The 24,675-nt window shown below is 36.5% G+C and overlaps 1 protein-coding gene and 1 long non-coding RNA gene across 4 annotated transcripts in view; one reads left to right on the top strand and one right to left on the bottom strand.

Moving 5' to 3' along the window:
• The window catches only part of si:dkey-20j1.2, an 82,829-nt gene that overhangs the window by 1,739 nt on the left and 56,415 nt on the right, over positions 1-24,675 (bottom strand). The window contains exon 4 of one of the 2 annotated variants that reach the window (NR_170144.1): positions 627-806. This is a non-coding gene — a long non-coding RNA (si:dkey-20j1.2). Of the gene's footprint in view, positions 1-626; positions 810-24,675 lie in introns of both variants that reach the window. The other variant, NR_170143.1, reaches the window with a different exon arrangement.
• gsg1l (gsg1-like) overlaps positions 1-24,675 on the top strand; it is a 74,848-nt gene that overhangs the window by 20,637 nt on the left and 29,536 nt on the right. The window contains 2 exon segments of one of the 2 annotated variants that reach the window (NM_001039976.1): positions 650-761; positions 10,697-12,043. In NM_001039976.1, coding sequence (NP_001035065.1) covers positions 650-761; positions 10,697-11,009 — 425 coding nt within the window. In that variant the 3' untranslated portion in view covers positions 11,010-12,043. 2 annotated transcript variants of the gene reach the window in all.

The raw sequence follows: 24,675 nt of genomic DNA, 5'->3' as shown, positions 1-24,675 counted from the left end.
ACACATCCTCTGTTTTGAGTATTGGAATTGAACTTTGGAGGTTGATGATGATGTTACATAATAACACGAGGACGTGAGATCGCTTAAGAACACATGTGGAGAATCAGCCAATGTCTGTCTGTCTGTCTATGAATGATAGGTTTGCCAATAGAGTAACAGGTTTTATTTTAAGTAACATGGGCTAAAAAAAGCAAATGTTATGCAAGTGAGGATTTGCAGTTACGCCGTTTCATAATATCGCAAACTCATTCATCCCTCAGCTGTAGCGTTTGAGGCCTTGACACTTGCTTCACCCAGCATACTTCACTGACCGTACTGTAAGGCTAATAGGAACAGGTTCTACCTGGACATATGCAGGGATTTGGTCTTGTAATCCAGTGGATCAAAAGTTAATAATACTGTTTGTTGGATAGAACTGTAAATCTGTATTTTGAGTGTCCTTATACCATCTCTATGACGCAAATGTGTACTCAGTTTGATAAATATAGAACACATACATAAGGGTTAATAATTTTCTCCTCTTTATTCCAAGACCATGCTGTTCTTCTATGGAACATTAAAGGGGATTTTGCTTTTCAATAAAATTATACAGGTATGATGTGACATGAAATGAGCAAAACACTTACTGGACATGTGGATTACTCAACAGGTCTTCTGGGAATGGTGGCCCACATGATGTACACACAAGTGTTCCAGATTACAGTCAGCTTGGGACCTGAAGACTGGAGGCCTCACACATGGGACTATGGCTGGTCATTCTGGTGAGCATCTTTGATACTGATCATATTTGCATCGTCAGAAGGAACCTGCTGGATAAATATAAGACAATTAATTGTTATTATTAAAAATAAAAAAGGTCTTAAAGGGCACCTATAATTAAAAATAATCTTTTTAAAGCTGTTTGGATAGAAGTGTGTGCAGGTATAGTGTGTCCACAGTCATACTGGAGTAGTATAAAAACAAGAAGTCTTTTTTTTTTCCTGACATTATAATAGATTAAAATCCCTCCCATTTTGAGGCCTACAGCAGCCAACGTAGGAGTTCAGATTTCTTGCCCACCAAATTGATTGACTGCTGTGGATTAACCTGTCTCCATAGTAATGCGTATAATCACATCAACAAGACAGGACGTGCGCACAGCTACTGGGATTAAAAGATCTGTTCAGCTCTCTGTTTTCATCAATGATCATCAAATGTTATCAAGAATGAGTTTTACAAGTTTAAAAGGTTTTAAGACAGTGCATGTTTGTAATAAAGTAAGTTAAAGACGGTATAAAACGCTGCAGTGCAAAGTTACACGTGTGCTTAAGGCTTGAATTAACTCCACACAAATACAACAGATAATCATTGGAAAAGTTTTTACTGTAGTATTTCTCACAAACGTTACATTAGATCTGCTTCCTTCATATTTGTCACTGCGCAGTTTATCTGACGCAACCAAGGTGGAGATTGAGGCAACCTCTGACAGACACATGGGAACGGTGGGCAGGGAGAACCAGCATTAAAGGCACAGGCAGCAAAAACCACTACATTGTGTTCAGAGCAGAACGTTCTAATGTTTGTAAAGGTATAATAAATAATCTGATGAGTGTTTTAAGCTGAAACTTTACAGACACAATCTGGAGACACAAAAGACTTCTCTTAAATCTTGAAAAAGGGATAAAAAAGGTGCCCTTTAATATTGTGTAATTTAGGAAGAACACTGAATTATATTTGATCAATAGTGGCAATAAAATATTCCTATCAATAAAAAAACTATATTCAAAGAATTCTGAAAAAAAAAAATCATAAATACATCAAACAGCATTCAAAAAGTCAACATAAATTAAACATGTACATTCATTCATTTTCTTTTCGGCTTAGTCCCTTTATTAATGTGGGGTCGCCTTAGTGGAATAAACCGCCAACTTATCCAGCATATGTTTTATGCAGCGAATGCCCTTCCAGCTGTAACCCATCACTGGGAAACATCCATACACACTCATTCACACATATACCCTACAGACAATTTAGCCTACCCAATTCACCGATAGAGCATGTTTTTGGACTTGTGGGGGAAGCTGGAGCACCCAGAGGAAAACGAACACGCAAACATGCAAGAACACGCAGCAAACTCCATACAGAAATGTCAACTGGCCCAGCCGAGGCTCGAACAAGCAAACTTCTTGCTGTGAGGCGATTGTGCTATCCACTGCGCCACTGTGCTGCCCTCGAAGATTCATCATAATTCAAACTCATTAAACAGCAACAATTTTCAATACTGATCATGTATTTTTTAAGAACTAAAGCTGCATTTGTCACTATATACTGGAGTAATGTTTTAAAATATATTTATATACATTAAAGTTTACTTTTTATATTTGTACAGATTTTAATAACAAATGTTAGCCTTATTAGAATACTTAAAAAAATTATCACACAAAATAAACAGATTAAAAACTGCTTTAAAACTTCAAAATGTGAATGCACATTTTTTTTAAATGACAAAGAGAGAGAGAAAAAAGGTTTTTACTCAATAAAATGGCGACTCTTTTTAATATAGTGACAGTGAATATTGATAGAAAACTTCTAGCTAATGATCATCATAAAGTCCCCTATACGACTTCAAAAGACTCAAAAGTGAGTGTACATGCTGTTTTTTCGCAGCAAATTCATATATTTCATTCATCTATCCTCATATTCAAAGAAGAAGTAGCGCCATTCTGCTTGTGACCAAATCAAACTCTATATTTTCACCCTTAGTAGCTCCTGATCAATATTTCAATGGAATTCTCTAGAGCTGGTCTCACTATTGCCTCTATGCTGTGTTATATAATTCACCAAGGCATCTTCAGGAGTCACAGATGTGCTGGGGTCTGCTCCTCATTCTCGGATAAATGAATCTGGCTCTAGTGGATCCTTCTCATTTCAGCTTCACTTTCTCCAATATAAGTGCTCTCTTTCCCACATAACGGACTACATAAAGGGGGGGAAACATATGAGAAATGGTTTCCTCAGTATCTCACTGTACTCTAGGCCACATTGACCCATATATCTGTCATTTGGACTATTTAGAGTAAAACTGCAGCAATGTAATATATTATATTTTAATGTTTTATTCATAATTTTGAAAGACGATCACCAGAAGCGTATGCCTAAGGCTGCATTCATTCAAAAAATCAGTATCCCAGTAGTATTGAGAACTAAACTCTAAAATAAGCATTTCTTCATGTAATATAATAAATGTAGTTTATTTCTGTGATCGCCACATTTTCAAGAGCACAAGAAGTGTTCTGCAGTACATTATGAACACAGTTAGTACATTTTATTTATTTTTGATGCATAGATAAGTACATAGTTAAGATAAGACTACCTGATATTAAATGGGACCCATTTATTATTTGATTAATGTGTCTTAAAAAATAAATAAATAAATAAAAAAGCATAAACTTCTTTACTTGAAAAAAATAATTTCTTGCTTGAGAACAGATAATTACCTAAAGAAATTAAATCATCCTTATATATTCCTACTGATCACTGACATCCTGTTAAGAACATCACAATATTTAGAGGCTTGCAGTACAGAAACATTGACCTTTACAAAAGTCTTCCATGTGAACTATGCTTTTGTATTCAGTTTAGAATCTTTTTCAGACACTTGGACTATTCACACTGTGCTGAGCCTCAGGTTATTATCATTGTTTTTAACTTCGGGTCAAGTCTTCACACTTCACTTTTAAGTTAGTCACCTTTTAATCTTAAAAAGTTACAATTCAAAAAGTGAATGCCACATTTCAGTGCCAAAGGTGTGCATTGTGAAATGAAGTGGTGTTACAATGTTATGGTCAAAGGCATAGAAACTGACAGTTAATCATGGGCCTTATTTCCACAAGCTTTAGACAGAAACACCCTAAAGCCACGGTCACAGTTGATATTGAACATGCAACATTCTCTCGTTTGGTGCTGTTAAAAGAGGCGGGATAAAACAAGATGATTAGACATAAAAAATAAAAAGATAAAACGAGCGATTGCTCCATATTTGACACATTTGTACAGAGAGGCCACATTTTGATTTTCTAGACCAGTGTTTCTCAACCACGTTCCTGGAGGACCACCAGCACTGCATGTTTTGGATGTCTCCTTTGTCTGTCACACCTATTACAGGTCTTTCAGTCTCTGCTAATGAGCTGATGATCTGAATCAGGTGTGTTTGGTTAAGAAGACAGGGAAAATGTGCAGAGCTGGTGGTCCTCCAGGAAAATGGTTGAGAAACACTGTTCTAGGCTCAAAGTTTGTGTTAGCTTGCCTGCAGATGTTAGCATTGGCTAGCCCCTGGCCATAGATATTTACATTAGATGTTGCCTACTGTTGTCTACCGGAAGGAATGCGTCAATAGAGTTACCATTTTAGTACAGGGTAGCGCTCCTTTGAAATGAATGTGAGACCAAGGTGCAGTGGAGGACTGGCCATCTGGAGCTCAAGTTATGTACACGTATATGCATATATCTATGATCGGGGGTTTTTTCCTTGAGCATGTGTTTGTGTGCATGGAAATGTATTATTCTTCCTCCCTGTTGAATTTGATCTAATCTGTGTCCTGAACCAAAACCCTTCTCCTGCTTTCACCTCTCATTCTAACGGATGGAGCGATTTGTTTGCGAATGAATCTCCGTTATGAATGACTTGTGTGAACCATCGATATCCCTGTGTCTCAATGTGCACATCCATTTCTGATCTAAATGGTATATAACATTTGTAATATTCAATAATTTAGGGTGTATGCACATTGAGGTGCAGGCTTTGTTATGTTATCAGGGACCCTTATAAGTTACTAGACGTTACTTCACTTAGCCGACGATAATACAAGTTTCTGGCATTAGCGTCCATTTGACATATTTATTTTACATTGTTCGCTGATTTTATTCAACCAAACTAGCATAAGCCTAGTATTTAGTGTGAGTTGGTGCTGCTTTGCTCTTTATGGTCAGTGCAGTGACTATTACCTTCAATGACGTTACTTGTTGAGCAAAAAAGTTTGTAACGTACAAAATCGTAAAAACTGAAACCTTACCTATGAAATGCCTATATGCTTTGTTTTCTTTGTTTGTTCGTTACTACACCCGTACATAGCGCAAATGTCCAGCATCTTCAGATTGGCTTTAGTCTTGAATAATTTCAATGGAATGACATTTGTCCTGGGAGCTCTTTACAAATTTGGCAGCGGTAGTGACGCATGTTTAGGGTCCATATGCGATATCTAGTGTATACAACCCAGGCTTATTAAAGTGGTGTCTTTTTGACAGTGTTTATAGGTTTATTCCTGGTTAATGTGTAAACTTTGCAATATTATCAAATTAAATGAAAACAACAAAGTTTTTGAAGATTTATTCCAAAATCATGACACAGATGTAATCATACTCCATGTGCTACTCTCTAGCACCCCCACATTTTGATCCTGTGACACACACACACACAGAGAAAATGTACAATTACATGTATACTGTCACATGACTAAACATAATTAAGATCACATATATTGCAGATCAGATCATCTTTGGAATGCTAAATTGGAACCAAAAAAAGTGGTATCAGTATACAGTGACCCTGTTTGTGTCACTTTTAAGAACAGAGTTGGTGCTTTAACTGCGAAAGTCTGAAATGGAAACTTTTTCAGTGTTGTTTTATGTTGCGTATCAGCCCTACAGTGAATTTTGTTTTGGAGTGAGTCACCATCATTTAATTTTTTGGGACCATGCCTGTCTGTTAGACCAGAGAGGGAATGGCGGTATTGGATCTCCCAGCAAATGATTTGTGTTATTTTGGCACTTGGATATAAGAGACATGCACTGGGGTTCTGACAGGCATGAAAGTGGTATTTACATTGGCTGAATTACCACAGATGCTTGCCTGGCATCCATTAGTCTAGGCTAAAATTGCTTCATTTGTCCTCTGCCATCTGGCCAATTTCTTGTTTTTTTTCCCCCCACCTCCGTTTCTGTACTACCTTACTGAATGGTAAAAATCTGAAAATCAAAGGGTAATTGAAGATTGAGCTTGTTTAAACCCTTCAGCTTCAAGGTTTAATTTCCCCAGCTCACAAGTACAAATACGGCACTCTCATGGGCTCCAATTGGAAACCAAAGGTAATCTGCAGTCTATAAATCACAGTCACTTTTTTGGGAAACGCAACTTTTACACTGCCGGTGAAAAGAAAAACTTATGAACATAGAGAACATATAGTTTTTAAATAAATTGATTGCTGAATTAATATGCCCTTTTTACTTGATTCTAATTCTCAATTATGAATGGACAGCTTGAAAAAAAAACAGTTGACAAAAGGGTGTGGACATTGTAATTATGGTAAAGCATTTTCTATAATCTCTTTGCAGATACACGAATATGTATTTTTCACAGAAAATATAAAAGTACTCATTTCTTTGAATGTCTGGGTGTGTGATTCTGTGATTTCTAGAACCTACTTGTGTAATGATGTAACCTGTAGAAAGAGTCTCCTGAGTCACGAAGGAAATACTAGTTTAACAAATTTGTGTTTGATCATTTATAAATGCAAAATGTCACATTTGTCTAATGATATGTTGTAATGGAAACTACATCTTCCTCAACCAAGTTGTAGCCTATTAACCGAAAAAGTGTTAAATGTTAAATTACTGTAACTAATGTAACATTTAACACTCCTTGATCACAATTGACATATCTTTTCCTCATGTATGGCAACCCTTCTTTCACATGTCCTGTCATTCCACAGATTTACTCCATTATAGTATAGCACACTATTATGCATCATTTGAAATAATTAAGTGTTTATACCCAAAAAAGTAAAGAAGCAGACGAACGAGTGACAGAAGCATTGCTCACCTGCATAAAATCTAATGCAATTTTACAAATTTTAAATGAGAGCCTTTTTGCATTTAAAAATACATTTATAACAAGTGCAAAAGTGGCAATTTGAAAAGTGACAACAATTTTTATAACCAAAACACAACCAATACGTACACTACTTGACAAAAGTATTGTCGCCTATCCACGTTTCAGGAACAAATATAAACTTGATTTCTAGTTGATCATTTAGTATCAGAAGTGGCTTATATGAAAAGCAAAAGGCCTCTAGATTAGGCTTATTTTTCCAAAATAGAACATGATCATGCCTTGATTTTTAATTATTTAATTAGGACAGTAAGATCTGACTTTGCTCAGACAAAAGACTTGTAACTTAACAGAACATAAAGCCATGGTGCAGTGGAAAAAGAATCACTATTGTATATGACTCCCATGAGCTTGAACAACTGTATCCATACATCTCGGCAATGACTCCGTTAACTTATTCATTAAGTTATCTGGAATGGCAAAGAAAGCATTCTTGTAGGACCCCAAGGAGTTCATCAAGATTCTTTGGATTCGTCTTCTATGCCTCCTCCATCTTACCCCAGACATGCTCAATAATGTTCATGTCTGGTGACTGACCTGGCCAATCCTGGAGCACCTTGACCTTCTTTGCTTTCAGGAACTTTGATGTGGAGGGTGAAGTATGAGATGGAGCGTCATCCTGCTGAAGAATTTGCCCTCTCCTGTGGTTTGTAATGTAATGGGCAGCCCAAATGTCTTGATACCTCAAGCTGTTGATGTTGCCATTCACTCTGCAGATCTCTCACATGTCTTATACTGAATGTAACCCCAAACCATGATTTTTCCATCACCAAATTTGATGGATTGAGAATCTTGGCTCCATGCGGGTTCCAATAGGTCTTCTGCAGTATTTGCGAATCTTAATGATTATCCCAATTTAACAGTTCAACACGATTCATCGGAAAAATCTACCTTCTGCCACTTTTCCAAACGATCAACTAAAAGTCAATATATTATTTGTTGCTCTTACAACTGGGATTGGCGACAAGACTTTTGTCAGGTAGTGTACTAAAAAAGGACAATAGTGCAAATTACAAAGCAGACCAATATGAGAAATGGCCCTGTCTGTATTACAACAGCTATCTAAACTTGTTTCAATGTGATGGGCTGTGCAATATGATAATTTTATTATAATTTTAATATATATAGAAAAAATCAGAATAGAATCAGAATCATATAGAAAAAACGAAAAACAAAATAGTCTATCGTTTCATATTCTGCTTTATCATTTGTACTGTGATGTTCAAAATATATTGTTTATGGTAATAACTTTTCATAATTTATGAGCACAATATTACACGTCATTACAAAGATCCAGACAAAAACATGAATAACAGCATCATGAGAAAGTTGTAATCATAAAAGTTCAATGTTTACATTTTAATTTTTATTTATAAATATTTTATCTTGGCCCTGTAATGATTAGTTTTTGATAAGTGTTGTGTATTTCATTACATTCCACATTCTTAAAGTGAGATATATGTTTACATATAAATTTGTATATTTTCAAGTATGTACTTTGCTTTTTATTAAAAGGGAGAGAAAATGTACTATATGGTGATATACTGTATATAATGTTATCAGCTTTTCAAGATGACTTATAACATGAGATTTCTGCCATATAGCTTAGTATATATATATATATATATATATATATATATATATATATATATATATATATATATATATATATATATATATATATATATAGTTAAAGTCAGAATTATTAGCCCCCCTGTTTATTTTTTCCCCGTTTTCTGTTTAACAGAGAGATTTTTTTTAACACATTTCTAAATATAATAGTTTATAAAAATTTATAACTCATCTCTAATAACTGATTTATTTTATTGTTGCCATAATGACAGTAAATAATATTTTCCTAGGTATTTTTCAAGACACTTCTATACAGCTTAAAGTGATATTTAAAGGCTTAACTAAGGTAATTAGGTTAACTAGGTATAGGTTAGGGTAATTATGCAAGTTATTGTATGATGATAGTTTGTTCTGTATACGATCATAAAAAATTAGCCTAAAAGGGGATGAAATAAACAGATAAGGAGTTCTTTATGTTCAGAATTTTTACACAACACAATATTCTGATGGCCATGAAAGACGAAAATAACATGGGTTGAGAAAGAGTTAACTAATTAAAAGTAAGTTTTCTAAAAGTAAGTGCTTCTACAGAACAAAAAAAAAATACATTTTGCATTAGAGCATTTTATTATGACTCAAAAAATGCAGACCTTAACAATGGTGACTATAAACAAACATTAGAGATGAGCTCTTAACATCATCAACAACAAATAACTGACAGTGACAACCTAAAAAACAAGCCTGAGTAGCCTGCAACAACAATTGCATCATTTATCCATTCTGCTTTAGGAAGCTCATAAATCAGCAGCATTGTTTAGAATGAAATATTTCAGACAGCCTTTTTAATGAAGTTCTGACAACATTTAGAAGAATTATGTTGGATAAATAAGTTTAGGTACACATTTCTTGTGTCGGTAACTATCAATCCATCCATCCATCTAGACAAGAATCCAGCTACAAGTAATTTGGCGGTCCACACATGATGCAAAAAATCCAAACAAACTTAAATACATCCATCTACAGTATCCATCCATCCATCCATCCATCCAGCCATCTAGACAAGAATCCAGCTACAAGTAATTTGGCGGTCCACACCTGATGCAACAAATCCAAACAAACTTAAATACATCCATCTACAGTATCCATTCATCCATGGATCCATCCATCCATCCATCCAGCCATCTAGACAAGAATCCAGCTACAAGTAATTTGGCGGTCCGCACCTGATGCAACAAAACCAAACAAACCTAAATTCATCCATCTGCAACAAATCCAAACAAACTTAAATACATCCATCTACAGTATCCATTCATCCATGGATCCATCCATCCATCCATCCATCCAGCCATCTAGACAAGAATCCAGCTACAAGTAATTTGGCGGTCCGCACCTGATGCAACAAAACCAAACAAACCTAAATTCATCCATCTACAGCATCCATTCATCCATCCATCCATCTAGACAAGAATCCAGCTACAAGTAATTTGGCAGTCCGCACCTGATGCAACAAATCCAAACAAACTTAAATACATCCATCTACAGTATCCATCCATCCATGGATCCATCCATCCATCCAGCCAGCCATCTAGACAAGAATCCAGCTACAAGTAATTTGGTGGTGCGCACCAAATGCAACAAAACCAAACAAACCTAAATTCATCCATCTACAGCATCCATCCATCCATCCATCCATCCCTCTATCTATCCCTCTATCTATCTATCTATCTATCTATCTATCTATCTATCTATCTATCTATCTATCTATCTATCTATCTATCTATCTATCTATCTATCTATCTATCCATCCATCCATCCATCCATCCATCTCTCTGTCTGTCTATCTATCTATCTATCTATCTATCTATCTATCTATCTATCTATCTATCTATCTATCTATCTATCTATCTATCTATCTATCTATCTATCTATCTATCTATCTATCACCGATCCTTCCATTAATCCATCCATCCATCCAGACAAGACTCCAGCTACAAGCAATTTGGTGGTCCGCACCAGATGCAACACAACCAAACAAACTTAATTACATCCATCTACAATGCATTGTTGCATTGCATGTAGTTAGGACACAGTGTATATGTCTGTGTGCTCATCCATCTTTCAACAATGCACTATGCCAAATAAATAGTTTATAAAATCTTGTATAATAACATCCTGTTTTATATGCGTGTCTGTTTGACAGTATGGCCTGGGGCTCGTTCACCTGTTGTATGGCCGCCTCCGTCACCACCCTCAACTCCTACACAAAGACGGTGATCGAGTTTCGCCACAAACGGAAGCTCTTTGAGCAAGGCCTACGCGAGGAGCAAACCTTCCTGGACCCCGAGACCTTCCACTACTTCCGTGACAGATCTGTCCAGTCCATCTCCAGCTCGGTAGATGTTTACCCAAGCCACGGAAGCAGCCACGGAAACAGTCGTGGGAAAATGCGTTCCCCACCGGCTCCAGTGGACCAGGGAGACAACACCGAGTCTCTGGGAGAAGAGCAATGCTAAGAGGACACACATCCACAGCTGGCCTTGCTCTGACCAGAAAACTCTAATCAAAGAATCCTTGTGAACTATGAATGCGAGGGGTCCGAATGTTAGTTGAATTCCCTTTTTGGATGTGACTTACAAGAGTGAAATGAACAAGAAAAGCAAAGCTGAGCCTTAGTGAAGGGTAATTGGAGATTGTAAATAAAATCCAGTTGAAATGGAGCTTTTTTCCAGCCGAAAGATAGTGGAGGTATACAGGCAGGTGGGAAAACACAAAAATGACTTACACACTGCTGGGAAGACTGCTATATTCGTACGGAAGCATCTGTTGGCCCCTCATTCTGACAGCTAGACAAGCTCTTGAGTATTTACCGGTTGTACACAGTACATGAAATGCCCTCCTCCCTTGAAGAGATCTGCTTGAATATGCCTTCATGTTACAAACAGCAGAGTACAGTACCGTTTAATCTTGCCTTTAATACTGCTGCAGCTGAACACAAGAGAAGCACAGCCATTTCAGATACAACATACACTCTCTGGAAAATAGGTATAAAAGCTGTCACGTTTCAAAAGGCATATTTTGGTACTTTATTTTCCCCTGAAGCATTAATTAGTACATTTTCAGTGCACTAATATGTATCATGTAGGTACTAATGTATGCTTTATGTGTTAATATGCTGTCTTTAAGGCAATATTATACACTATTTAGGGCAAAATAAAGTACAGTACAGTTACAAATGTACCTTTTGAAATGGCTTTTTGTACCTTTTATCCTTAGAGGAGATACAATGTTACTGCCGTTTATATTTTTGCCTGTTTCTGTCTTTTGTCATGCATTACCAGGTTGATTAGCAGAAGTCAATGACAAGATTATAACTCCTGTCCTTAAATCCTTATTTTCTTTTTTTTTTGTAACATTTTGAACAAAATACATTAAATGTACATACAATGAATGGAACTCTATCTATTAATGAATGTACTAAATTGTATATTTATCTATGTATGCACTATAATCGTGTCTTTTTCATATGATAAATGAGGTACAAAATTGTCATGTTGACTCTTTTTCAGGTTTGTTTTTCGGACTTACATAATACTTGTTTATTTTCTTTAAATTAAATAAAAAAAAAAAATTAATCATTTGGCCAAGTTTTGTGATATTTTATTTATTTTATTTTGTGCCAAAGTGAATAATTTTATACCACACTAATATATATATATATATATATATATATATATATATATATATATATATATATATATATATATATATATATATATATATATATATATATATTGTGTTTATACAACAGTTTGACAGCATAATTATGTGTATGTATGTATATATATATATATATATATATATATATATATATATATATATATATAAGTAAATCAAACACGAGATTCTAAAAATCTTTTTGTACGATGAACTTTCTTCCTCCATTTCTTTACATTTGCAGCTGACATCAGAACAGTAGAAACTCTTGCTAATTCACAAGCATCACTTTAGAGCTAGTATTTGGATGATTCTCTAGCGTAAAGTCTAAAGTGATGACAAAACAGGGGATTTTCTAGAAACATACAACTGTCTAGAAACATTTGTAAATATTTCTCTGTTGCAATCGGGATATCACAATAATTAGCCCTGAAAAAGCCAAAGCAAAAGAAAACATTACTGACATAGAAAGTCACTGAACTGTTTTATAATGGTTTGATCAGCTGTAGTTTGAAATCTCGCTAAGTTTTTCTCCTCTTAGGGCTGATTATGCAGTCTCTGTCACCATTTTGTTGCAGAATATCAACAGTCTTTGCTCTGTTCAGTATGACAGGCTAATGTATGTTGACGCGATATCTGTCATAAACTCTAAATATTTAAAATAGACACTATCCTTATAAAGTGCATAGATGCAATCTAAACAACTACAATCTAACATTAAAAAACCCAGAAAAATACATTATGTTGTCCAACAGCAGCAATATTTGTCAAACTGTAGTGAGTTTATTGATCTGCTATCACTATGTGGATGGAGTAATATAGAAGGGTGAAGAAGCTGTACGAGTTCTGTTATTGCAGAATGAATATATATATATATATATATATATATATATATATATATATATATATATATATATATATATATATATATATATATAAATATTACTATTATTTATTTTAATTAAATATGTTACTATATGATTTAATATGTATAAGTATATCAACATTTGAATTGGATCATCACCTTTCATCAAAGTTGTCCTAAAAATATTGAACAACACCCATTCTTATACTAGGACAATGTTGACCCCTGTATATCAAGCTAAAAAAATTACATTTGATGTTTGTTCAGAATGACCTGAATTCTTGATAATTAGAGGATGACTTAATTGTTTTATGTTCAATCCACTTAAATTTGTAAAAACTAATAAGTAACTAAATATTAATAAGTGACAAATAATTAACTAGTTTCCTCAAGTTGTCCCAACACAAATTAATTGTGAGGAACCCAGAGTAAACTGTAAAAAAAATGCTGGGTTCCACACAATTCCTTCATGTTGTCCCAACACAAATCAATTAAGTTAACTTAATTGTTTTACAGATTCAAGTGGACTGAACATAAAACAATTACGTTGTCCAAAAAACCTCTCATGAATTGTGTTGATTCAGCTCATTTTAAATAAGTACTTTGAACAAGCAGCAAATACTTTTTTGAGTGTACATAGCATGATAAAAAAAAACAAAATGGAGGAAAAAATTAAAGGCTTTCTACAATATCTTGGAAGATTTGTGAGCATGCATTAAGGATGTTCATTATCTAATGATATTAGCTAATGATTCTGACTCATCCATGATACACATAAAAGATGTTCACTTCTGACCATCTATTGACGTCACAGCATGCAATTAGTGTCACTAAATGAATGGTCGGTGTCTTACACACAGTCAAGCAATACCAAAAACATGTTGAGGGCACATTGTAAACGGCAAAGAAAAAAAAAAACACATCCCCGAATAAAGAAGACGACCCCTATTTGCTTTTACAGGGGATGTTTTGAGCTTCACATCTGGAGCTCAGCAGCATGTCCGTGAGCGCAGTCCTTTTCAGTAAATCATCTTCTGCGAATTCAGGATTTATTCTCTCCAAGTGTCTGAATTACACAGTATTTACTAGATGCCGTAAAACTGCTTGCTGTAGCGCGTGTGAGCATTGGTTTAGAAACAAGCCTTCAGCAGCAGCCCAGATCAAACATCCAGTCAAATTAAAAAGGGATTGATCGTGCAGCGTGAAAGCTAACAGATGAAGCTTATGCTAATGCAACACTCTTAATGCTCATATAATTGTGCGCCGTTAGACAGTGAGTGAGTACGCTTCCATTCATTTGTTTTATTAAGCAGAGAGGATGTCCGTTTTCTCATCTTCTCGTGTTAAAATTTTACATGTCTTTTTTATTCTTCAGTTGAAACTTTTTTATTTTGGGAGGGGTAGAGAGGGCAGGGGGGTTGTGGGGGGATAAAAAATTCCATGATGGATTTAAAGTCATTCATTTATTTTCCTTCTGCTTAGTCAACACAGCTGTATTAACTGGCAACTATTCCGCCATATGTTTTACACAGCAGATGCCCTTCCAGCTGCAACCCATCACTGGGAGACACCCATACACACTAATAGACTAAAGCCCATTTTGTTTACCCATTTCACTTATACCACATGCCTTTGGACTGTGGGGGAAACTGGAGCACCCAAAGAAACCCATGCAAACATGGGGAGAACATGCAAACTCCACACAGAAATGCCAACTGGCACAGCCGGGACTCGAACCAGCGACCTTCTTGCTGTGAGGCGACAGTGCTAACCACTGAGCCACACCGTGCCTTAATAGTTGATGTCTCATTATTAATAAAGAGCTATAATCTATTAAAAACAGGTAATAACTAATATATAATAAAATGATAACTACTTTTTCTTTATTTGTCTTTCGAAATAGTTTATATTTTTAACGCATTGCGCAGCCCTGTCAGTCAGTCAGCATGTGAGGGTTAAACAAATAACGCACATCTCTACTACAATTACAGAAAAGTTCGCTCTGTTATAATGCACTTACATTTTGGGTATTTTCACACCTGCCTTATTTAGCTCAGTTGAATCACACTAGAGTTTGTTTTCCCTCTTGGTGCGGTTTGGGCAGGAGTGAATGAAGCAATCGCCCTCGAGTGCGCACCAAAAGCGGACCAAACAAGCGTACCGAGACCTCCTTGAAGAATTACCTAATGGACCGTGGGTAATTTTTCCGGAAGATGACCATGTTGCAGTTTAGCTAAATTAATTCACGCCTCCTCCTGAAATGACTTGCGATGCGCCTTCGCCGTTTGCAAACATTGTTTTCCAGCCGCAGCCACACTTCATTTACGTTTAACTATTTAGCAGGGGTCACCAATCTCATTTCTGGAGGTCCGGTGCCCTGCAGGGTTTAGCTCCAACTTGCTTCAACACACCTGCCTGGGTGTTTCAAGTATAGTAAGACCTTGATTAGCTTGTTCAGGTGTGTTTGATTAGGGTTGGAGCTAAAATCTGCAGGACACCGTCCCTACAGGAACACGTTTGGTGATCCCTGCTATATAGTATACTATGACCAGGGATACAATAAGCCAGCTCTAGTCATCCCTCCATAGTAAAAAGCGACATTTTGTGTCTGCCGGTTTACTTGCGGGAGTTAGATTTGCATTTTCCCGAACGGTAATTCTGACAAATCGGAAAGCAGTTCAGGAAATACGTTCAATGACATCTGGCCAATGAGTGATGTAGATTTTGTCACATGACTGCATTTTGGTTATTTTCAACTGGGTCGGACCAAAGCAATCAGTGTGGTGTAAAAAGGACCCAAAAACGGCAGAAAAATGCTACAATGTAAAATTTGTTGCATTTGGTCTGGACCAAATGAACCAAACAACAGATGTGAAAGCACCCTTTAATACGTTTGGGTGTGATTATAACCTGCAAAAAAAACAGCAACAGCTGAAGGTTTCGAATGAGAAGCTGAATTTTGGTGTGGCGCCCTGCCATGTAAGAATGATATGGTGGAAACTAAATGGTTAAACAATTCAACATGCACGAATACTGCCTGTTTAGAACTAATTTCCATTTTTGGGTGAACTTTCCCTTTAAAGACAGACCTACTGTTGAGTTAATTAATTATATTTATATATGTTTTTTTTCACACCAATTTTTTTGCAATAATTCAATTGCTAAATAGTGGAAATCATGCAGAAAAATATTACCAATAGTGCTGTATTAAACATCAATATTCGAAAAGTATTCACAGCAAGCAAAGTGCACCAAAAATATCTTTAGCTTCACCTGCTTGCATAATCCAGTCAGCCTGTCTATGCCCACAATATTTTTACTTATTTATGCATTGAATATAAGCAATTAATCCGAAAATGATGCAGTGCTATTGAAATAGTGGCAAGCAATTAGGCACTCTATATAAATGAATCTGGCACAGTCATGCATATTAGCACATGCTACATCAACATTGTGAAATGTTATTCATACTTCTTAGATCTTTACAGATGGTACAACATAATGTGGTCAAACTGTGACTCTAGATTTAAAACTGCCTTAATGAATAACAAAACTCTGGCTTCTGTTGAATTCAGCCTCTTCTAGAATTCATTCCTTCATTTTCCTTTGGCTTAGTCCCTTTATTAATCAGCGGTCGCCGCAGCGGAATGAACCGCCAACTTATCTAGCATATGTTTTACACAGCGGATACCCTTCCAGCTGCTACCCAGTACAGGGAAACACTCATACACACTCATTCACACACACACACACACACACACACACACACACACACACACACACACACACACACACACACACACACACACACACACACACACGCACGCACACACACACGCACACACACACACACACACACACACAATGGCCAATTTAATTGATTAAAATCACCTGTATTGCATGTCTTTGGACTGTGGGGGAAGCTGGAGCACCCGGAGGAAACCCACTCAAACACGGAGAGAACATGCAAACTCCATACAGAGATGCCAACTGGCACAGCTGGGACACGAACCAGCAACCTTCTTGCTGTGAGGCGACAGTGCTAACCACTGAGAACCCGTGTCACTCTTTTAGAACAAAAAAACAAAAACACTGTATGTTTGCTGAATGTTAGCACTTAATGAATGCTCTATATAGTCAACACGTATATTAGACACAAATAACATACAGCACTGCCACATAACATCAGCCACTACCTCTAGTGAGTAAAATCTACAGGGATGAACCTAAAGCATGTTTTTCCATGCTGGGCCTTTGAAGATGTGTTCGGCAATGATGAAAATCTGGCAAAACCGACAAACATCCATACTTCTATTAATCCCTCATCCATCATTCTTTGTTTCATCCAGTTTATTATTATTATTTTTATTATCGGCAGCTTGGGTTGGGTGATGTCGACCAATTTGGCATTGTACAATGTCTAATGTGAAACATCGTGATGGAAATTAATTATTTATGAATAATTAATTAATTCATAACTTAGTAATGATTTGTAGCCTACCGTTTCAACTACCTGACCCACCTGGTCTTTGTTTTACCCATAACCAAATCATAAATAAATAAAGATAAGTTACACACAAATTACCACCTCTCAATCACCTTTTCCGCGGGACTCTGGCATCAATAGGCAGAGTGATCTGTGTCGTTATAATAGTGTCGAAAAACTTAGTTGGTAAAAAAAGGTGCACAGCCAACAGGAACCAATCAATAGTATCTGAGGTTTTGGCTAAAATTACTATGTACAAGCATGAAAGCGAAAGATTGAAGCAGTGTACTGACGCTGTGACACGTAACCTGATGGATTCAAAACACTGAAGAGTCGTTAGATAGAGTGAAGATTAATTGAATATCACATTTAACAACTATAGTGAGATGCAATCCAGCGGTACATCCTTGATTAACTGTCCGATGGGGTTTTGTGCTCAAAGCACCTGACTGCCTGGAGCTCAGACGTGTGCATATGCTGCAGCGCATGACAGAGTGTGTGTGTGGTCACGTGATGTGTGTTTTCAGTGGTGTGGAAGGAGGACTTTTCAGAAATGCTAGATGAAACACCCGTTTGAACGTGGATCGTTTTTGTTCTAAAATGCCATTTTAATGTATTAGTGTAAACGAAGCCTAAGGGTGCTTTCACACCTAGACTTTTTTTTCAGAACATGGCGCGTTTGCCAAGTTGGTGCGGTTTGTCCGGCAAATGTGAATCCAGCAATCGTGCTCAGTTCCACACCAAAACAATCGGTCTGAGATTGCCTGAATGAGGTGGTCTCGGCTCAATTGAAACAAACTCTAGAGCGGATTGATTGTAGTGAGCAAGCAAAACCATCAGTGCCCAGTTATATCACAGTGTATTATGGATATGCAATAGGCATATGGCTATATGAAGAGAGAATGATGAGTAGGGCGGCACAGTAAATGTGTATTTAATGTCAAATACGAAAGTGAAAGCATGCTGAACTATTAATGAGAGCTGCTTATCCGTTAGGAAAATTGACCAAACTGCAGTCTTAGTTTATCTGTTATTTCTCTCTATAATGTTGGCTGCATAATTCTAGCCAAGGCTGTGTATGAGAAAGTCTTACCTCTGATTTGGTGATGATGTCTGTGGTTTCACCATTCAAAATTGAAGTGCAGCTTTCCGCTAATAATGTCTTACTGCTCATCATCATAAATTAAAATAAGGACACTTGACGGCTGAATGGGACTCGGCAAAATAAACCGTTAAACTGTGACCAATGTGAGGAGAGTTTACTCGCACGTGACTTGTTTTAGCTATTTTGGTCCGTTTAGAAACTTGGCTATGTGAATGCAAACCGCACCAAGTGCAAAATTCAACTTTGTAACAATTTTAATCCCTGTTTCAGAACAAAACAGGTGTGAAAGCACCCTAAGTGTGTATTTTTTGCAAGCGAATTGCTGCTGCGACGGGTCAGCATTGTGATGTCTTTCGGCCATTGGCGATGGATAGGCCCACACGGAATCTGCGCGTGCAGAATTCCGCAGATTTCTGCAGATTTTTAGCCTATTATTAATTCTGTTTATTTACTTGAGTAAATGTGTAAATCTGAATTCATTCAGTTTTTATTCAGTAATTTATTACTTTTTATTTAATATATCAAGGTGTAAGTTATAATACTCCACTGGATACTCCCAAAATAATTCCGGAGAAATTTTCAGATTTTTACCAGAATTCTCCGCAGAAATAGCAAAAAACGTCCGCAGATTCCGTCTGACCCTTGCGATGGATGATGGCATCGTCTACTGAACCAGCCCATCTCTGATTATTTTACAGAATATTACCCTTCAACTAGACCACTGACCTGTAGATGACCCTAAATCTGCTGCTCGTAGATTATCATCACCTTAAGTGAAAAGCAATTACATCAATCTCCATCTGCCAAAAGGATTCACAGAGTGATCTGAATTAACACTACATTGCTATGCCGATAGTTCAGTGACTAAAAAAAGAGCTTTCTTCTGCATTCGGTTTTACAAAGCACACAATAAAAAGCTGCTTTCACATTCGTCTTACAGGAAGGGTCATATGGTACAAGCTCAATTTTAGCCCTGGAGATGAAACACAATGAGCTGGCATTTGGGGCAAGAGATAGCGCAGAGGGAGAGAAGAAATTCATCATGGTTTGGTGATAAATCAAGGAGAAGCCATCACTAATTAAAGTGCATCAGCAGTGTGTCTCTCGCCTCGCGGCGTTGCTTACAGTATTATAACTTTCATTTCTGCGAAATGATGTGCAAAACAAAGGGACTCATTTGTAGGGAGAGGATGCAACCAAAACGCTCTGAAATTGGCTTCCTTTTATCCACACATGAGACGACAGGCCTCGATTGTTTTCGGAGCATATTCGCCATTTACATAATGTTTAGTCATGGTAAGTAATGAAATGCAGCTGAAGAGTTTATGAGGTGCACCTGCTGGGCTGTTTGGAGATGGAGCGATGGACGGGTCATTTGTTTAATTTTCATTAGCCGATTGGCATCCCTGTCGCCATGATACAACATCGTCTGAAGGTATGACTGGCCGGAAATCCAGCTTTAGCCTTGTTTCCAGATGAGAGGAATCTCTCTCGCTTCCTGCCCCCAATGTGGCCCAAATAACAGTAATTAAGACGTGTAAATTATAATAAATTATGTTCCTCGCAGCAAGCGTAATGGAGGTTGAAAATAAGTGCAAAAATAAGCAGCGTGCCATGCATGAAACCAAAGAGACTAGCTGCAGAGTGATGACATACATTTCCGATGACATGGCATGAGTCATTAGCAGATTGAATTAATCAAACATCTTCTAATTGTGGGGTGGTGATTCAACTGCTGACTGAAAGAAAACTGCTGACAGTTTACCTTTATTTTATGGTTTCAAACCTATGGGTATCATGGGTGTGGGGTGTGCAAGTAGAAAAAAATAACCAAAAGTCTTCAATAATCAAAGACAAACACAAAGAAGAATAAACCAGAACAGGCATTGACCCAACAGAAAGAGAGAAAAAAAACTAGGGGCAAACCAAGGTAACTAAATAAGGAACAGGTGAACCTAATTAGTAACTAAGGCAGCTGAAAAAAGATAAACGAAAAGAAAACACAGAAACCAGAAACACGGAAGCAAAACAAAAACTAAACATAACCGTATCTGTAAAACAGAGATGCCTTAACTAGGGCCCGTGAGCTAAAGTTGGCCTATTGTAACCATTGATTTGGCATACCATCTCTTTTGAGAAGAGAGGAAGAAATTTGGGGAGGGTTGGGGTTAACGGTTTTAATACACATTTTCATTTCTAATTAAAATGTAACCTTATATTTGTTAGTCTTTTACTTTTAAGCTACAAAAAAACAAACAAACAAAAAAAATTAATTTAAACCTAAATGTTGTAAATGAATTCATTTTTTTTATGAACACACTGCTGCTTAGAGTATTGAGCACAATTCTGAACTCTTCAGTGAACAAATCAAAGTAAAGGCAGGTGCAACTTGACTAGTGTATTTAGCATTAAACTTCATGTTATAAATGGAATTCCTGTTTTTATAATAAGTTCATTACAAAATATAAAAAAATGTTTAATGGATTAGTTATTATGCTTAAAGTAATGTTTTCTATTTATTTTTAAATAAATGAGGAAGTTATTAATGGAAACTTTGTAATACAGCTTGATATATTTACCTTCAGCCCATGGCCCTCAATCAAGTTAGTTTTTTGGAGTTTAATAAGAAAACGTTTGGGCTTATATATATATATATATATATATATATATATATATATATATATATATATATATATATATATATATATATATATATATATATATATATATATATATATGAGCAATATCACACGAGTAGCAGTGCGATATGGCTGTATATCGGCACTGGTGGGAGGCGTGCGTTGGCACGAGACAGTGCCTATATACAGCCATATCGCACTGCTACGAGTGTGATATTGCGTCTATACAACAGTTTGACAGCATAATTGTGTATATAAAAACAAAATCAAACATATATATATATATATATAATTATATAATTTTTATAATACTTTTTTAAAACTTAATTATGTTAAATCAAAAGTATATTTTTAAATATAAAAGTATGTATTTGATTACATTGGAGAAGCAACAGTGAAAGTGAAAAGTAAAAAGACACTGTTGGTGTTAAATTCATTTCTTTTTTATAAAGTGCCCACACGTTTATCTACACAAGATGTTCAGTAATTTGATGTAAGATTGATGGTCCTCTCTATCATCATGGGATTTAAACTGGTCTCTCAGATCGTGACATATGTTCCAGACGGAGAATAATCAAAGGTCTTATCAGAGCTTGATGGATGGTCAAATCACACAAGTCCATCTGTAGGACAGGAATAGGCCTTGGACTCTCTCTCTCTCTCTTTCAACTATCTGGGTTACAGAAGTGTAACTGCTGCAGACATTAAAGCATGTCAATGGTCATTAAATTAGTAAATCTTGCATAAATAAAGAAATAAAAAAACATATAAATGGGGGATATATTTTCCTTTTTTCTTAAGTAAATAAATCCATGGTGTCTCCAGAATGTAACTATAAAATTTCAGCTCACAAAAAACTAAACAAATTTGCCTTTATTAGAGTACCTTGTAAAATGTACTGTACTGTTAAAAGCAGGATAAAGTACATCCAGGCGGTTGTTTTAGCAGAATGAAGCCCTATAGTCTCAACAGCTCTCTGCTTCACACAGGGTTGTATTCTGTGGGCTCCATCTACATCACTAGTAAAGTGAAAACTGAGCCGCTCTTTCTTCACATGCAGTGGAATGTCATACAAAAACAAAGTTACCAGGTTTTCACTTTATACGTGGTTTATTTATAAGCTAATTTCGATAGGATCATGTGTTTATAATGGACAACGGCTGGTTCTACATTAGTCATTTCATGGTTTACCAATCGGATGAATCCAAAACACATAAATAACCGTATTTCCTTACTATAGTCATCTTCATTTTGAAGAATCAACCCTATCGACCCTCCCCTCCCCCATTTTCCTAGTGTAATTCAGGGTATGGTGGCATGGCAGCTCAGTGGCTTGCACTAGTGCTTCACAGCAAGAAGGTCGCTGGTTGGAGTCCTGGCTGAGCCAGTTGGCATGTCTGTGTCAAGTGTATATGTTCTCCCCATGCTCGCGTGGGTGTCCTCTGGGTGCTCCGGTTTCCCCCAAAGACATTTGCTATAGGTGAATTGAATAAATTAAATTAGTCCGTAGTGTATTAGTGTTAGAGTGTATGGGTGTTTCTTGGGTTGCGGGGGGAAGAGCATCCACTGCGTAAAACATTTGCTGGAATAGTTTGCGGTTCAGTCCACTATGGCAAATCCCTGATAAACAAAAGAATAAACTGAAGAAAAATGAACAAATGAATGGATTCAGGGGAGCTCTCGAGACCTACCTGAGCTCAGACTCCCCTCTCTCCACATGAAAGAAGAGGGAGCCCTAGGCTCAAGGATCTTCTGAGCTAGGAGGCTCTCTTTTGGGACAGCATGCCAAACATGCTTTATTTATCAATCATAAGCTAAGTGTGAACTCTTAAAAAACTGAAACCATTATAATGCTTAAATGTGAAAGAAATCAGATTTTCATGATGTGTCCCCTTTAAGATTTGCTTCTGTAGTTCACCTTGCATTGACCCATCTAGGTTTTAATGTCCTTTAAATGGGTGGGATTTGTTCCTCAGCATCGCCTCCACGTGATGGATTTGTTTTAGTGTTGTCAGAGGTACAGTGTGGGCGGACATGTAGGGACGTGTGTTTTGCACTGCATCACTGACCGCTTCTTAATGGATACAAGAGATTTATGCAAGCAGTCACAAGGAATAGGGCTGTATCCCCCTCACATAGCTCAGCTTCAGAGCGGCCCGTCTCAAAACCTGCATATATTTTATCTGTGCCAGTTTTATAGTTGCACAAGTCTGGAGGATATTAACTGAACCGCAGATGCACTTCAAAACACAATACAGAGCCGCCTACGAATCTTACGGCATTTTCCAAAACATTCATTAGTTTATTGTACTCATTTACAGTGCTGAATAATTTATGAGGGTGTTGTGACATCATCTGCCACTTTTCACATTTAATTACTTTTGTTCTGTGGGAATAAGGCAATATTCGTTCTGGGCTCATTCATGCATAACCTATTAGGCATTGTTAATAAACTGGTTTGGTGGAGTTGTAGAAGAACTGCACGAGCTTTCAAAGTTCCAGAAGTGCCAATAAAAAAATAATAATAATAAAAAAAACTATTGGAAAAGTAGTTTTAAATCCAGTCAGTTAAAAAAAAACCTGCATAAGTAAGCAGTTTTAGCAAACCTGATGCCACAGGAAAACTTTAGGTGGTGAGTTTTTTTAGTTTCATGTGTTATGCTATGCATTAATATTATTATCTATATTCATATTATGATTTTATGTTGTAAGTCAAATTGACCCTATTTGCATTCAATATAATTCTTTAACAATCTGTCTATAACAGTTTTTTTTAGATAAAAACAGTAAACGTCTGCCATTAATAGTAATGCTGATCACACAACAAAGCAAAAATAAACATCTTTAATGATGTTTTTAATGAATATGTATGATATATATGAGCAATAACACATGAGTAGCAGTGCGAAATGGCTGTATATCAGCAATGGTGGGAGGCATGCATTGTGGCCTCATGCCTTGGTGTCCCACCAGTAACGATACACTGCCATATCACACTGCTCCTAATTGGATAATGCATTTATACAACAGTTCGATAGAATAATCATGTTTATAAAAATGAAAATCAAACACGAAGAGTCTCAATAACCCTTTTTATATGAGGAACTACTTTCATCTGCCGTTCATTCACATCTGCAGCTGATGTCAGAACAGCAGAAACCATTGCCAGTTCACAAACATTACTTTAGAGCTAGTATTTGAATGATTTTCCCGCATTATGTAAAGTGTTATAGTGTCTACATGATGACAAAACAGGTGATTTTTCTCACAAACGTCATGCTTATAAGACTGAAGGGCATGAAATGCCATCAGTCTACAGAGATCTCCCACACTGTAAACGATTTCTTGTTAAATCAACAGTAAGTTACTG

Source organism: Danio rerio, chromosome 3 (genome assembly GCF_049306965.1).
Source record: "Danio rerio strain Tuebingen ecotype United States chromosome 3, GRCz12tu, whole genome shotgun sequence".
NCBI classification, from domain to species: Eukaryota; Metazoa; Chordata; class Actinopteri; order Cypriniformes; family Danionidae; genus Danio; species Danio rerio.
The sequence above is the reverse complement of the archived record's forward strand: the minus strand, read 5'-3'. Positions and strand labels throughout refer to the sequence as shown.